The following is a 16,726-nucleotide window of genomic DNA, read 5'->3' on the forward strand; positions in this document are numbered from 1 at the left end:
AGAAGAAAACTCGAACAGCTGCCTACTTTCCTTTCAGACCTGGCTTTTTTCTTGAAAACTTAAGAAAATACTAACAAAAGAGGGGATGAAAAAAAAGTGTCCAATAAGAACAGGCAAAAAAAGCCTGTGGCGAGGTGAAGGAGTGGTCTCCAGGGCAACCAACTCTCAAGAGGCTCTGGCTGTTCCTGCTCACCCAGAGTTTCCCACTGGAAGCTCTTCTGGGAGCCTAAGAAGGCACCGCGCATGTGCTGACTCCTCTAAGACCTCTCCAGGCTGCAGCACCTGCTCAGGTTACATCATCCTGATTTTCTAGAATTTCCTTCCTCATTACTCAGACTGTTTTCCACACTGGACTCGGCTTTCTCTTCCAGAGTAATTATGTTTAGCATTCACTGTGTGTAGGAAAGTCTGCTAAATTGAGAAGTCTTCATTTTTCCATTCTATGAGTTCAGTCTTGCGCCTAACTGCACATCAGAACAACCTGGAAACTAAAACAAAACAATATTCCTAAGGCCTCACCCAGACCTATTGAGCCAGAATAATAAATAATAATTAATAATAATAATAATAATAATAAATAATGCAAAGAGCCACTCTCTAGACCAGGAATCAGGATGTTTTTGAATCCCCTTGTGATTTTAATGTGATTTAAATTGGAACCCAATGTATTGCATTTGATCAGATTCTCATGCATTAGTCACTGAAGAATTAAGACAACAACTACAGGAAATTACAATGTCTCCTTAAGTCAATAGTTCTCAAAATTCTTTTTCTTGGCAAAGTACCTGGGTGCTTCCTAAAAATGCTGGTTTCTGTGCCTCACAACAAGCTTGTGAAGCTTGTGGTATGCAGTTTTGCCCCCAGCCCAGGATGCTGATTGCAAGGGTCCCAGGGACCCCATCCTGAAAAGCAGGTGTTCAAAGCATCTCAGAGATTGTCTTATTGACATGATGATCTCACTATGTGAGTTTTGTCCACACATGGCTAGAGCTGTGATGAAGAGGCCAAGGTAAAGAAAATAGTACAGCCCATTGGAGCGTCCACTTATTAAGTCAGCTACTATTTTAATCAGTATGAGTAAATATGGATTTTTTTTGCCTTATTCATTCAAGGAGTAAGATGCCTACATTTATTCTTTTGGACCCATCATTGCTCCAACACCTTCAATAGCATCCTATCACTTCCTGCTTTAATGATAAAACAGCATTTTCATGCTCCATGCCCTATCACACTCCCAATTCCTCCAACTTCTTCTTTTAACTTACATTCAACCCAAACTGATCAACTCCTATCCCCTAAATATACGAGTTTCCTGGTTGAAATGTAAATGTTTCCATGCTTTCTGTCACTGTTGGCTGGGGATGCCTCCACCACTCCTCTCTGTTACCTGAATCCTACATACGTGCCCAGGTCTGTCTCCAATGTCACAGTCCTGTGCCAAGTGACCATGTGTAACACATACACATTGAGTACTTGGGCACAATACGGATAGCTTATTGCACACATTGTCTTACTGAATCTTCCAAAGTGCCCTGTAGAATAGGGGCAACATGTGAGCATATTCCACAAATATAGCCCCATGAGATTCAGTAACATTGTCAAGGTTACACTGCTGGTAAATGGCAGAGCTAGTGGAATTCAACCCAGTTTCATCTTATACAAACCCATATGTCACTCTGTATGTCCATCCCTTGCCCCCTGGGGGCTAAGTGCCCAGTGAGAGGAACTCAAGGAAAACGTTTCTTGATCATGATCTACCTTCCTGATCAAGTAATAAGACAACTGAGAGCCTTTTCCAGGGCTTAGCCTGGACTCCTATTTCTTGTTTTAGTCAACCATGAGATTTCAATAATTTTTTTGTTTGTTTTACTATTTGTTAAAGGCAGAGAAAGGAGAGACTGACAGAAATAACATCCATTTTCTGGTTCAATTGCTAACTGATTGCAACAGACAGGCCTGGCCCAGGCTGAAGCCAGGAGTCAGAAACTCCAGCAAGGTTGATTGCAACAGACAGGCCTGGCCCAGGCTGAAACCAGGAGTCAGAAACTCCAGCAAGGTTCTCCACACGAGCATGGCAGGGCCCAAGTACATGGATCATCTTCCACTGCTTTTCCAGACAATTAGCAAGGGGCTGGATTGGAAGCAGAACAGCCAAGGCTCAAACTGTCATTCTGATACGAGGTGTTAGTGCCACAAAGGGCAGTGTAATTTGCTGCGTCACAACACTCAGCCCCTCAATAAACGGTTTGGTGTTGATAGTGATGATAATTCTGATTGAAGTATCAAGCCAGTAGCTGAATGCCTATTATTAAATCTTTGCAATGCTGAAGCCAGAGTTGCTAACTAGGAATGAATAAATGAATGAACAAACGTGATCAGACAATCAGTGTGACTTTCTGCTACTAAAGCTACCTGCAATTTCATTCTTATTAAAACCTAATTCAGTGACAGAGAACAAAATAAACTGGTGATAAATACTTGTTTTTTGATTGGCTGTGTTCACATTTGCTGCATAAATGGTTGATTAAGTTGACAGGCAACACCCACCCGGGCACATGTGCTTGCCCATATCCTATGCTTTCCCTTCAGTAAGTTTTTAAGATTATTTTTCATTTCATTTGAAAGGCAATGGAACAGGCAGAAAGAGAAAGAGAGATAGCCCATTCATTAGTTTACTCTCCTTAAGGCCTGCTAAGCTAGGCTTGGCCAGACTGAAGCCATGAGCCAGAAACTCAATCTAGGTGCTTCCTGTGTGTGGCAGGGATCCAAATACTGGAACCTTCACTTCCTGCCTCCAAGGACTTGCATTAGCAGAAAGCTGGACTGGAAGCAGTTTGCCTAGACTTGAACCAGGCACCCCAATAAGGGATGTGAGCATCCTAAGCAGCAGCTTCTCTGCTGTGCCAAACACTGCTTTGTTTCCTCTTTAACAACTTGCCTGAGACATTGGAATGTGGAAGCGACAGAGGAGCAAAGTGGTACCCAGTAATGCACCAGTATTAATTAGGTCGATCAATGTATTACCTGCACATAGAGCTGCACAGAAAACACCACTGCCAATTCAATTACGACTCACCCTGTCTGAAAATGGGAAAACCTACATAGCCTGTCTACATACAAGACTGCAATTATAGCAGATATCTCTTCTTCAAAACTAATAGGCAATATTTGCTTCTCATTTAAACATCGTGAGAAAAGACCTGGCAGCCCTTAAGCTGTTTTCCATAATATTGTAATTTTCACTATCAGGAAACAGTTATCAATGCAGGTCTCTCTCAAGCTGCTTAAGCTGACTGCCTCTTTCCTTATGCACAAAAAGACAATTTTTAAGCAGTTCTTTGTAACAACTATCACTTAAGGTTGATAAGGCTGCTCTAGGAAAAATAATTTCTACTTCAATGGCCCTTTCTTCTGGTTTTTGAGAATGTAACTCTTCTTAAACGTCCTAAAATGGACGGTGTGGCAGCAGGGCTAGTGATAGGCCAGAAAGACAGGAAAGGTTGACACTGATCAGCTCTGCCACTTACGGCATTATGACTTCAGCGAGAACAGTGACTCCTGAGTCTCTGTCTCCTCGTGGAAAGGCCAATGTCCCTCTGAGCAGGAACATGGGATGGAGCAAGAAGGTCTGATAAATCATATTCTTGAAATAAGAAGGGATGAAGTAGACTAGATTTGATTTGAAGTCCCCGGATCTTCTATTTCCAGATCAAAATGCTTAAAGGACCAGATTATGTTCTTGTGCAAATGTTATCCACTAAGAGAGGCTCTATATTCTTCCACTCCAGGAATGACAGTTGATTGAAGGGTTTTTCTAGATGTTGCTTCACAGAGGTCAAATGGGCACTGAAGCTGGCTGACTAGAACAAAGGGTATGAAATGGTACATGCACTTCTGTCCCTAATGCAATGGGAATTTCTGGAGTGCTACATATATGTACATACATACACAAACTATTAAGATCGGCAATCTGTGAGGAGTGGTATCTTTTCTTCATATGGCTCTGAAATGCTCAAAACTTTTTCCATTAGCATATGTTACTTTTATGATCACAAAAAATTAAATATTGTAAACAATCACCATCATTACCACCACGAGGAAAACACTGGTTGTAAACTGTCTGTACTTCTAGATTTAGGGCTCCTATTCCACAACTGGAACATTATTGCACAACTGTAAATTTTCACTTCCATTATTTAACTAAACTATTTGCTAAGTCCTTGACACTCTACATTTGTTAGTCACATACTATGCACTGGATTGCATTAAACCAGGAGTTAACTACTACCAACTGTTTTCATAAATAAGGTTTCTCTGGAACACAACCATTCTCTTTCATTTAGGGTTTTTTTTTTTTTTTTTTGGTTTTTGGTTTGTTTGTTTTGTTTTTGTATGTGAAAACAACACAATTAAATCGTTTCAAAAGAGATCACATGTCCCATAGAGCCTTAAATTTTTATCCAAAAAAAATGAGGATTTCATGGTGAGTTTAATAGCCCTGGCCCTGCCAGCATGCAACTTTTAGTTGGGTGGCACTCCGTGAGTCACAAAATGACCATGTAATTGCAACGAGCTCACAAAGAAATGCTTAGTGCTGCTAGATAGAGTATTATAAGCAGTTGTTCTCGTTAAGAACATCATGGAAAACAAACAAACAGACAGCTAGCAAGTACTATAATGCTAGACAACAGACATTCTTTAGAGACAAAACAGTCAGAATGTCCAAGCTAAGACCTCACAAAATGTGAGACACCAGATAAGACTGGAAAGGGGAGAGGGGCAGACCATGCAGGGCTGTGGAAACAATGATAGAGAGCTGAACCTTTATCTGAACAGAAATGGGGAAGACCAAGTGTTTTCAGAGAAGCCAACGGAGACACAGTCAGACATATTTCCAAGGCTTTCTCTAGCTCAGAGTAGAGCAGAATTAGAAGAGACCAGCTGCAATGGGTTAACCAGGCAGGGAGCTGTTGTGCAAGGATTTCGATAAAAGATGATAAGAGCTGGGACCTCAGAGTTCAAATAGTAAAGACTGAAGCAGTGACGTCCACCCAACTGAGACAACAAAAATCAAGGTATCAATCATCCCAAACAGCTTGCATCTGTGGAGATGTGTCTGATGCTATGATAAGTATTACAGCTCCAGATACAACACAGACATTCAAGAGGGAGAACTTTCTACAGCTGATGAACTTAGCTTTCCTTTCCCCAGTCTTCTATGTGTCCTTAGAGTACAGTGATGTTTACTCTCAGAAAACATAGACAGCAACCACATATTTGGGGTTTTTTTAAGATTTATTTTTTCATTGGAAAGTCAGATATAGAGACAGAAAGCAAGAGCTTCTGTCTGTTGATTGACTCCTGAAGCTGCCGCAACGGCCATCTTCATTCTGAAGCCAGGAGCCAAGAGCCTCTTCTAGTTCTCCCATGTGGGTACAGGGTCCCAAAGTTGTGGGCCATCCTCGACTGCTTTCCCAGGCCACAAGTAGGGAGCTGGATGGGAAGCAGGGCTGCCAGGATTAGAACTGGTACCCATTTGGATCCCAACGTGTGCAAGGCAAGGACTTTAACCGTTAGGTTATCGTGCTGGGCCCACAATCACATGCCAGTCCATTCAATCTACAAATTGGACTTTGATGGATTCCCTTCCTTAGGTATAATTACTAAGACAATGGTCAGCAGATTTCCTGAAACCAACATTAGCAACTCACAAACACACTTGCCAAGCTGTATTGAAATCAGAATGTAAAGACAAAGGTAAAAACTTTCACAAGTGAAGAATTTCAGTTTTCTTCACGGTGATGATAGGAAAAAATATTTCTGTCCCCATAAGGAAGCAAAGTGTTGGAGCAAAGTCCTTTTTCTGGTCCCACAGTAGGATTCATTGCATTACTAGGCTATTGCTTTTTAGAATGTAATATGCCCAGCTTGTTTTACATGCTGGGGAGCTAAGCTGACTGTATAGAAGGGGTTCTAGAATTATTTGGGGCTGTTGGATAGAGCGGAGTCGGTCTTCTGTCCCTGCTAAGAGGTTAACTCTGAGATAATGAGTGTTGTGTGAATCTTCTTGCCCCTGAGGGCAATTGACATTTGGTCAGGATCTGGGTTATTCTTAGACTATGCATGTGCCCATCCTAACAGCCTCTCCAGAAGCAGCAGCTCCATACCCTCATATATGCAAGATCCCACACCACACTTTCATCTGTAACAAGCACAATGCCTGTTGATCAACTGAATTCATAGTTTTTAGATGAGCCATTTCCCTCAAACCATCTGCTACCTTAAGTAAAATGTCTGCTTATATAATCACCATGGGAAATGTTCAAGATGGATTAGAATAAGATTGCACAAGAAGGCAGACACACCTCCAGCCCAGTTAAATACTTACTGAGTCTGTGAGCTCTTCAATTGCTGCAGGCACAAAGGCAACACTGGGAAATCACTATTTCGTGGCTACAGGGTTAGAACATGCCTCACTCTACGAAATTTTGGTAAATAATCCTATGGTAACAAAACAGGCCCCATGTGTGCTCTGCTGTCAGGCTGGTCAAGTTCAATCTCTTACCTAAACTCCCCTCAAGTGCAAGAACATGGAATAGTGATTTAAGCTCCCCATGCCTCAGTTTCTGCACTGAGAGGGATACTCACAGCATCCAGTTCCTGTGATTGTTGTGAGGATTAAGTAGTAGCATGGGTGAAAAAACATCCTTGGAAAGTGTTTCATAGAAAGCATTCGATGGATTTCAGACCTGTATCTGAAGCTGCAGTGACACCTGAGCACATCTCACACTTCACATGTCAAACGTCTCCTTCGCTCCCCACTGCCGTGGCTTTGCTAAGATATAATAGCATATATTTTACAAACACAACCTGATTGCTTTGGACATAGGCCAACACCATGAAACCACCACTATCGCACTAGTGAAAGTACCTTCCACCCCACCCCGAAAGTTTCCTTGTGCTTTTTGTATGTGCTTATATTTCTCTGGGTATGCAGAAAGAAGGTTGAACATGAGCTGTACGCTCTTAATAAGCCTTACAGTATACAAAATTTTCAACTCTAGCCATTATATTCTATAGCAGATATCTGGAACTAACTCATCCAGCATAACTAAAATTGTATACTCACAGAACAATCTGCTGTGGATGGCAACTGTATTCTTACGCCTATGAGCAAAAGAGAGCTTGCATTTCCACTTCACACATGGTAACTTAATTCTTCCGGTTATTCAGGCCCAAGTTCTTGGAGTTGTCTGTGACTCTTTTTCCTCTCATCCTAAGACTCCTGGTTCAAAATTCCTTCAGAACAACACTATTATCCCTTGCCACACACAATGCCACCATCTTGATCTAAACCACCACTTTCTCTTGTCAAATGTTTGAAATGTCATAACTGGTTTCTCTCTCTCCTTCTTTCTTTGACCTTACAAGTCTATCCACACTGCAGCAGCCAAAATGATTCTATTAAAATGCAATTCAGGGGCCCAATGCAATAGTTCAGTGGATAAATCATTACTTTGCAAGCACTGGGATATGCAAGCACAGCGTACGGGTGCTGATTCGTGTCTCAGCTGCTCCACTCCCATCCAAAAGTTTGGGACTCTGAACCCGCGTGAGAAACCCAGAAAAAGCTCCTGGCTTCTGATTTCAGGTCAGCTCAGCTCTAGCCATTGTAACCATCTGGGGAGTGAATCAGTGGACAGAAATCTTTCTCTCTCCTTCTCTCTGTAAATCTGCCTTTCTGAAAATAAATAAATAAATAAATAAATAAATAAATAAATAAATAACCTTTAAAAATGCAATTCAAATCAGATCAAAATCTTCCAAACAGTAAAAAACCAATTTATTTATTTATTTATTTTTGTTGGAACATCAGATTTACAGCAAGAAGGAGAGACCAAAAGATCTGCCATCTGCTGGTTCACTCCCTAAGTGGCCACAACAGTCTGAGCCTAGCTGTTCTGAAGCCAGGAGACAAGAGCCTCTTCTGGGTCTGTCATGCAGGTGCAGCGTCCCAAGACTTTGGGCCACCCTCTACTGCTTTCCCAGGCTACAAGCAGGAAGCTGGATGGAAAGTGGAGCATCCAGGACATGAACCAGTGCCCACATGGGATCCTGGCCCATGCAAGACAAGGACCTTAGCCACTAGGCTACCACGCTGGGCCCAAAAACCAAATTCTTAGAAGTAATCCAGAAGGACTCCAAATATCTTCATTCTATTCCCATTTTATTTCATTTCCTATACTCTTATTTATCCTTCTCTATCACACTAATTTCTCAAATACAGAAAGCACGCATGATCCAGGGTTTTTGTACTTCTTATTCCCTTCACCTGGAACATTCTCCCTTGACACGCCTATGCCATATTAACCCAAAAGTCATCTTTTTGGTGATGTATTCCTTGGAAGCACTTTAAAAATTTTATTTACTTGATAGGTAGAAGGTGGAAAAGAGAAAGATAGAGAGAGGGGCCATCTGCTGGTTCCTTCCTCAATTGCCCCACTGGCTTTTGCTAGCAGGGGTTAAAGTGGGCTTCCAGAAACTCAGTGCAGGGTATTCGATCTGGTTGGCAGGTACTCAGTTACTCGAACCATGGCTACTACCTCCCATGGTATACATTGACAGAAATCTGGAGCTAGGAACTAAAGCTAGGTATGAATCCCAAGTGTCAGTACTCTAATTGAGACACAGAAATCCTAACAGGCATCTTAATCACTGAACACTCACCCCTAAAAACCCTTCTTAAACTTCACCTTTTCTGACTTGGTATCACTTCGTTTTTCTCTTTAATACTTACTGTTACTTACTATGCTATGCCTTTTATTTATTTAGTTTATCATCTATACCATCTGTCAGATATTAAACCAAATGGTAGCAGATATTTTCATCTGTTGGACTTACTGCTCTGTTTCAGAAGAATGCCTTATATATAATGGATGTTTAATATCTGTTAAATAAATAAATGTACTAATTAACAGAGGACACAAAGCTCTGTTAAAGCATCAGATGTCAAATTAAAGATCTGCCAAGATTCTAGATCAATCTTCCCTAAAGTTAAGGTATAAGTCAACTGGAAATCTAATCTATATCTTTAAAAATAATTTTGTCCATGTTTATTTACAAAATGAAGCCTACTTGTATCTTCAGCTTTGATTTAAAAAAATATAAAATGCTCTCAGCTTGATGCCTTTCAATTGAGCCACACTTCTGTCAGGCACTGGGTCAATAAAAATATGACTAGAATACCAAATGGAGTCTCTATTTTTAGTCCAGCCAATGAATCAGTTTCTTTTTTCTTTCTCCTTCCTTTCAAGGACTAAACAGATAGATCAGCAGGCAACAAATTAATGCTATGATGGAAGTCAAATTCAAAAGAACTAAAGGGGTAAGTAACCACTCAGGAGAATGACATGCATCTTCAGCGAGAGAGGAGCAACATTCTTGGATGAACATTAATTCTAGGAGCAAAACAAGACTACGGAAAGCAAGAAATACCAGCAGTGGGAGGATTTGCTTCCTCATATTTTTGTTTTCAGAGCTGACAGTTTAAAAGGAAGAGAAATTTGATTCCCAGAGACTAAAATCTTCATTTCCCACAGAAAAAGTTCTAGCCCGTCACTCTGAGTTAGTAGTTGAGCTGACAGCAGCAGTCTGACACTGGGATTTTCAGAATGGTCTATTACAAAAATCATTAAGCATTCAGAGAACTGGATTAATTCACTGAAAGAAATACAAACAATGCAGTGAGTTTGGATTCTGGGTAGAAAACACTGACACTTGAATTGGAAACTAGCACGACAGAATAGAAGGAGAGCTGAGAGCTTGGATTGGGCAGGCGTCAGCTCCAGCTTGTGTGACCTTCGGTAAATTACCCAATCACTGTTTCCTAAACTACAAGCATGGGTCATAATGCCTACACTTGTGATATAGATGAATGAGTTAGATTGTGGAGATCTTAACACAGAGAGATCAATACATGATAGTTCCCTTTCTGTACTGTCCAAATTTGTTTGAATTGAAAGTACAGTACGGAGAGTGAACTGTTTCAGGGCAAAATGTGCCTGAAACATTGTACAAATACAGGTCAATATCCTTACTTGCTCCTGTGAAACAAGTGGAAACACTGAGTTCAAAGATGAAGAAAGAAGCAGGAAAGGAGAATAAAGCAATGAAGGGCAGCATGTCTGGCCTGGACCACAGTCAGAAATAAATTGTGAGCGACTCTGGAACCATCCTTCTGAGCCAGGTGCTTGCCAGGCTCAGCATAATAGATTGGAATGGCATTGCTCACTGTGACACACACCTGCTGGTTGTTCAGGGCAAAAAGGGTGGAGGTATCTCTGGTACCTGTTCGATTTTTTTTTTAAATCAATTAATTCCATCCATCTACCCATTCATTTAGTGCTCTATTCATTCAATCTTCCAACACGCATTTTGTTGGCACTGATATAAAAGTGGAACATAGTTCAAGCATTTGAGAAGATATTCAAAATGTTTCATATTCTAGATTTGCAGAACTGTAGGAGTTACCCACATAATCCAACATTCCATTTGTGTATGCCTCTCATTATTATTAGAGGAAGACCTTAATGAAGTCCACTTGTTAATATCTGCTACGAATTTAACATTTTTCCAAGTACTATGCTAAATGCTTACACGTGTTATTTACTGTGTCACAGCCACTCTCCTTACTTATTTATACTATGAATAAACAAGAAAAATAGACAACAAGAACTTCAGGTCGTATTCCTTGTGAATAGCAGGGCCTCTGCTCTGGACAAGGAAATAAGAGTAGGAGTTGCCTTGCTTGCTGCACTCCTTTTACAGAGAATAACATCTACCTCACAGTACTTTTGTAAGATTAAATAAATGTACACCATCATTACATATTCACCATTTCTGTAGAAGATTAAGTACATGCACACAGCTATTCATGTTTATAATGTGACAGGGTCCTAAATGTTTACTTCTGGCATGAACTGGCAATGTCTTTTGTAAACGCCTCATGGGTACTAATCTAAAAACTCTTTCCAGCCTCGCACGATGACACAATTGGCTAATCCTTCCCTTGCAAGCATTGGGATCCCCTATGGATGCCAGTTCATGTCACAGCTCCTCCACTTTCCATCCAGCTCCCTGCTTGTGGCCTGGGAAAGCAGAGGAGGATGGCCCAAAGCCTGGGGACCCTGCACCCACATAGGAGACCTGGAAGAAGCTCCTGGCTCCTGGCTCCTGGCTTCAGCTCTGGCCGCTGAAGCCATTTGGAGAGTGAACCAGTGGATGGAAGATCTTTATCTCTCCTTCTCTCTATAAATTTGCCTTTCCAATAAAAAAGATCTTTAAACATACTGTCCTTAAATGTAAGGAATGGAGAGACTAGAAGGTTTGACACTCTCTGCACTGAGCATTGAGGTTCCTGTAAGTCTTGACTGGAGAGGCCCAGACTATCTCATCATGCCAGATGGAGATGACTTCCTATCTCTTTCTCTCCTCTCTCCATGAACAACTTGAAGCATGTAAAACCTCACAGCAGGCCTCTGTTTTCCCTGCTTTCTTTTCAAATTTCTCATTCTGTATCTCAGAAGGTCTCTTGTAAATTCCTCCAGTGTGGGCAGACACGGGCTGCTATGTTCAACACTGAATTGCTGTTAGAAGACAGAGGAAGAGATCCAAATCATCTGGGATAGTTCCAAACTCCAGGGCTGGAACTGCTGGGCCAGCCTTTGAAAGCTTCCTGCTCTGCACAAGGAATATGCTTGTAACGGCACCTGCCAGCCAATTATGAGTAAGTTTCTGAAACAGGAAGCTCTCCACCGAGAAAACTCATGGAAAATATATGTCACCACTGATTCCTCATTGAGTCTCCTAACATCAAGTTATTTTCCCCGACACTTACTAAATGCTTTCTGTGTGCTAGATTCTAGGAATATAAGGGTAAATGGGATGCCACATACAAATCTCAAGGGCTCAGCTTGAGGAGACAGATAGATGTATAGGTAATCACAAACAAGATGGTAGGTAAAAAGAGAGAGAATTCCTTCCAGATGAAGGGAAACCTCAGGAGTCTTACAGTGCGGGGAGGAAGGAAAGGACCAATTAGGAGCAGTGAAGAAAAGGCATGTGCAAGGGAGAGAATCAACATGAGCACAGAAACAAACGTGATAAACTGTAGGTCATGAGCTGAACTCTAGGCAGCTGGAGAATCAGATGTGAAGGTGGTGGGTGAATGCCTGGCCAGGCAGTTGAGACTCAGTTTAAGATGCATATATCCAGCCTTGGAGTAGCTGGCTATGCTATCCAGCTCCATTCCTGACACCAGCTCCCCGTTATTGGGCACCTGAAAGGCAGCTGGTGATGGCGAAAGTAGTTGGGTCCCTATAACTCCCATGGGAGACCTTTCTCCCTCTCTCTCTCTTTCTGTCTCTTGTGCTCTGTGTGAATGTGTGGTCCTCTACCTCTCAAATAATCGTTTTGCTTTGATGTGAGAGTGTGGCAAGATGAGAAACAAGGCTGGAGTTGGAAGCAGATGCCAGGCGTTGAAGAGCCATTCTTTAGTTTGAACTTCCTCCTGTAAGCACTGGCCAATTGACACTTTGAAGGCTTTAAGAGTGACTGCTTCTGTGATCTTAGGTTTAGAAGCTTTTTTTAAAAGGAAATTACAGGATGTTCTCAAAAGGTGCCGTCTTGGGCTTTAAAATTCCAGCCTTGGTGCAACCCTGCCTGAGTCATTGTTGGAAACAAGTTCTGAACACCTTTGTTCACCTGCTCCTCCTTCCATCGTCATTGCAACCCCCCTTGGTAAGGTAATGGTGGCCTAACAAAAACGTGATGTGGGCACAAGGTGACTCAGCATCCCAAACAGTTTGGAAGCAGCCAGAAGTACGCACTGAGCCCTGAGCATCCTTCTGCAGCAGGAATTAGCATGATGCAGGTTTCTGGAGGTAGGCGGGAGGAGGGCTCATGCCTGCTGCAGTGCGCATCCCATAAAGCTGCCTTCGCTTCTAAGGATCCCCGGCTCCCTGAAACAGGGGGCGGGGTGGGGAGCTCAGCTATTATGCAGAGGAAAGCATCCTGCAATGCACAGCCCAGTGGCCAGGCAGAGGCTTGGTGAGGCCTCCGTGATTTTCAAAGCTGCCGTAGTTCTCTCTCCAAGAGCCATCTGAAATGATTTGCCTCTCCCTCCCCACTCCCATCCCTCAGTACTCCACCTGGGGTCTCCACTGCTTTCCTGACTTCTCCACTTCCCCTCTCTGCCAAGCGATGCTCCTTTACAGCTCCTTCAGTAACTGAGCAAATGGCTCTGCCTCCCTAAGCCTTCCTCGATGACTGCTTCCTACTGGTTCCTCCCTTCCATTACTGCCCTGCCCTTTATTCTGCACACTTAGTCAGCTATAATCTAGTCATATTAATTTACCTGTCCCAACCACTGCCCATGCACTCATCCCTGAATCTGTTGTGCATGTCTCACTGGTGATGTTCCCTCTGCTAGAAATCACTTCCTCCCCCTCCTCCCATCTCCCTTCTCAACTCTGTCTTCTACTTCTGGGCACAGCAAACACATCATCCCGACAAGAGGTTCGTCCCTACCATTTCCAATGCAAATGAAATCTAATAGGACTTTTGCACACTTACTACATTATGGTTGTAGTTGGGTTTTTTGTGTTTGTGACCTTTTTGTTTGTTTTGCTTATGTCACAACAGCTTATACTTCTGTGTCGGGCATCTCTCTTGAAAATTTTGTAATAGTGACACATTTAATCCTAACAACTAATCCATGCCATGATCTCTGGGCTAATCTGCCCTAGTTTACAAAGTCAGTGGGGGCTCTGGGATTTGAACCTACCCAGTGTAATATGGATCTGGTGCTAGGACACCTCTCCATTGGCAGACCTGGGATTCTGCAGCCACACTCAGTTTTCTTTGTGTCCTAAATCTTTGGCATCGGGCAGGCAGTTGCCGAATGTGCTTGGAAGCTAACTAGAACTGGTTTCACATGCATTGTGACTTCCTCACACTTTCATCCTTCTCCTCAAGCCGTCCCATGTGGTTCTTAAGGAGAGAGGTCCAGGTCATTTGCTTTCTCTAGGCTCATAATCACCGTGCATAAAATGAGGAGCTGGGGTGTACTGCAAGGGGAAACATAATTTCGGATTAAAATGTGGTTGAGTGTGCCTGATTTACAGTTAGCTTCCTGAGCCAGATCTAACCATCCTGACAACAGCAGGTACAGCGTGTAATGGATGTGGGCAAGGCAAAGAAATGGTGCACATTGCTGGACAACTAGCCAAGATCCCAGATCTAGAAGGACTATAATGTGACCACAGCCATAACTCTGAAGGAAAACCCAACTGCCAGTCTGGTGTGATCTTGGTCAGCAATGGGCATCAGGAACAAGAGTCGTCAGGCAGCTACGAGCAAACTGGCAGGAGGTAGAAGAGGGCCTGGCTGAGCAGAGGTGAGCTACAGGCTCAGCAGGGCCTCCTTTAGGAGTGTTTGATCAGCATCACCCAGCAGGACAGAACGCCATGAGAAGTGATTGCATTGGCAAGTGGTCTGATAATACAGATATCCATATGAAGCATCAAGAAAAACTGGTTTGACTCTCCATTGCTGGAAGGTAGTCAATGTTTCTCTACCACATAACAACTAGCCCACTGCATTCTCCCAGACCTATGCCTTACTATTCTATTCTAGCTCAGCTCAACTACACAACCAATTACTGGCCACCATGTGCAGAGGGAAGGACTTCCACAGTCGGCTTAGCTCTGCAGAAGGGAAGCCTTCCCCAACAGAAAGGACATCGACTTCCCAGCCAAAAGACCTACCCCATCCCAGTAATTGGGCGCTCTTCTGCGAGTGTCTTCGCCCCATGCGCCCCCATCAGCAACCTCGACCTCCTCCTCTTCTGTAGTAGACAAAACGTCCACCTGCTTACCCCCAACTCATTATGACAGTGACGTGTCTACCCAGGCCTATGGACGCCCAGCCCGAGTTTCCCGCGGATCTCAATGGTCTCTGAGTCTCTTTCACGCTCCTCACTACTCAGGAAACGAATGAGACACTGCGGCTGTCTGCGCCCAAAGGAGGGAGAACGCCATCCTGGGGCACCTCCCTCCCCAGCGGCTTAGGAAAGGCTTACAGGTTGCCAAGCTCTTCCCGCAGCTTGGGCAGGCTGTGAGGCAGACTGCAGCTCCCGGGGCGCGGCGGCGTGCGTCCCAGGGCACCCAAGGCGTGGGAGACTGGCTTTCCCCAGTATTTCTCTGAGGCGACCCCAGGGGCCCGGCGAGCGCTTGCAGCCAGGCTCGGGGGCCACCACCTCACTTACCTGCGGCTCCAGCAGCCAGCCGGGCTCGGCGCCACCCTGTGCCGGACGGGCGGCGCGGAACGCCGAGTACACGGGGATGCGGTCCCGGGGGCTGTACAGGGTGGCGAAGCGCTCGGCGCCCCCCGCGCGCTGACAGATCTTCACGTGGGACTCGGCCGCCAGCCCCGCGGGCGGGGTCGCGGCGTAGAAGAACTTGTCACATTCGCCAAAGCCACCTTGGTCCTGGCCCACGAGCCGGCCTTCCAGGAGCCCGGCCAGGGCGAGGAGGCTGCCCAGAGGCAGCCAGCGCGCTGGGCCCATGGCGGCCTCTGCGAGCGCGGCGGGGCGGCCGCGGCGCGGGTTGAACGGGCTGGGCGGGGAGCGCGCGATGCAGCCCGGCGCGGCCGCGAGGGGAAGTCGGAACCCAGGCGCGGCGCCCGGCCAGCCGGGCGGGGCGGCCCTGGCGGCGGGGGCGGTCCGCGCCCCGAGGCCGCGCCTCTCCCGCCCTTCCTCCCCGGCTGAAGATGGCTGCAGAGGCCCGAGACCCGGGCTGCACGATGCGGCCGCCTCGACCCTGGAGGCGCAGGTCACCTGCCGTCGCGCCCTTGCTCTCCGCCGCCCCGAGGACGCGCCCCGCAAAGAATGACGGCCCCGAGCCCCACTGGGTTAGTCGGAGTGACTGGGAGGGGACGGTCGCAGGGGCTCGGCGCCAAGTTTCCTGGTCTAGCGCGCCTCAGAAACCCTCAGGGATGCGCAGGGACCGCGTTAAAGGGTACCTCATGATGCTTTGTTGCTAACCTCTTATGAAAGCTGTTGTTTGTTTGTTTGATTTTAAGCTAATCAGAAGCCCTGAGATCTAAGTTAGGAAATTCCTTTAACGGAAGTTCCTGAATTAGCCCTGCTGTGTGTCTGCTTGGTGCAAAGGATTAGAAGCAAAACTAACACTCAGAAAGAGAAACCAACTACCATCACTGGTAGATAGGTGAGGGGACTTCTGTCTACAGTACTCTGTGAATGCTCACGAGCCAGCCCGGGCCCGTGCTAGGTTATGACAGGTCAACAGCAACAGCCCACTCTGAACCAAAGAAGCACACAATTACAGGAGTAATTAAACACAGTCCTCTACACTGCTGTGAGAATTTGGCCCCAGCGGGGCTGGGAAGGCTTCCCTCCAGCAGTGGCAGTTAAGGGAGAACTTACTATGGATTCTTCCCCATAGAATGGAAAGAGATCTGCCAGAGGAATTTAAGGGAGGCTTCTGCTGTGACCCAACAGCGGGCAGCTAGGGAAGGGGAGGAAGTTATGAGAAAGGGAAGGAGGAAGCAGGAATCCCATCACCCAGGGACCTACACCCAGGGATCTTCAAATGTTTTTGGACAAGACCCATAATGAGAATCCTGTTTCATGCGATAACACTTAGGC

The 16,726-nt window shown here is 44.8% G+C and overlaps 1 protein-coding gene across 1 annotated transcript in view; it reads right to left on the minus strand.

Annotated features, from left to right (window-relative positions):
* The window catches only part of ENDOD1 (endonuclease domain containing 1), a 32,166-nt gene extending 16,415 nt beyond the window's left edge, over positions 1–15,751 (minus strand). Inside the window, exon 1 of the mRNA XM_004584994.4 lies at positions 15,326–15,751. Within this exon, the coding sequence (XP_004585051.2) occupies positions 15,326–15,625 (300 nt within the window). The 5' untranslated portion in view covers positions 15,626–15,751. The remainder of the gene's footprint in view (positions 1–15,325) is intronic.
* Positions 15,752–16,726: the final 975 nt, after the last annotated feature.

This window comes from Ochotona princeps, chromosome 4 (assembly GCF_030435755.1).
Source record: "Ochotona princeps isolate mOchPri1 chromosome 4, mOchPri1.hap1, whole genome shotgun sequence".
Taxonomy (NCBI): Eukaryota; Metazoa; Chordata; class Mammalia; order Lagomorpha; family Ochotonidae; genus Ochotona; species Ochotona princeps.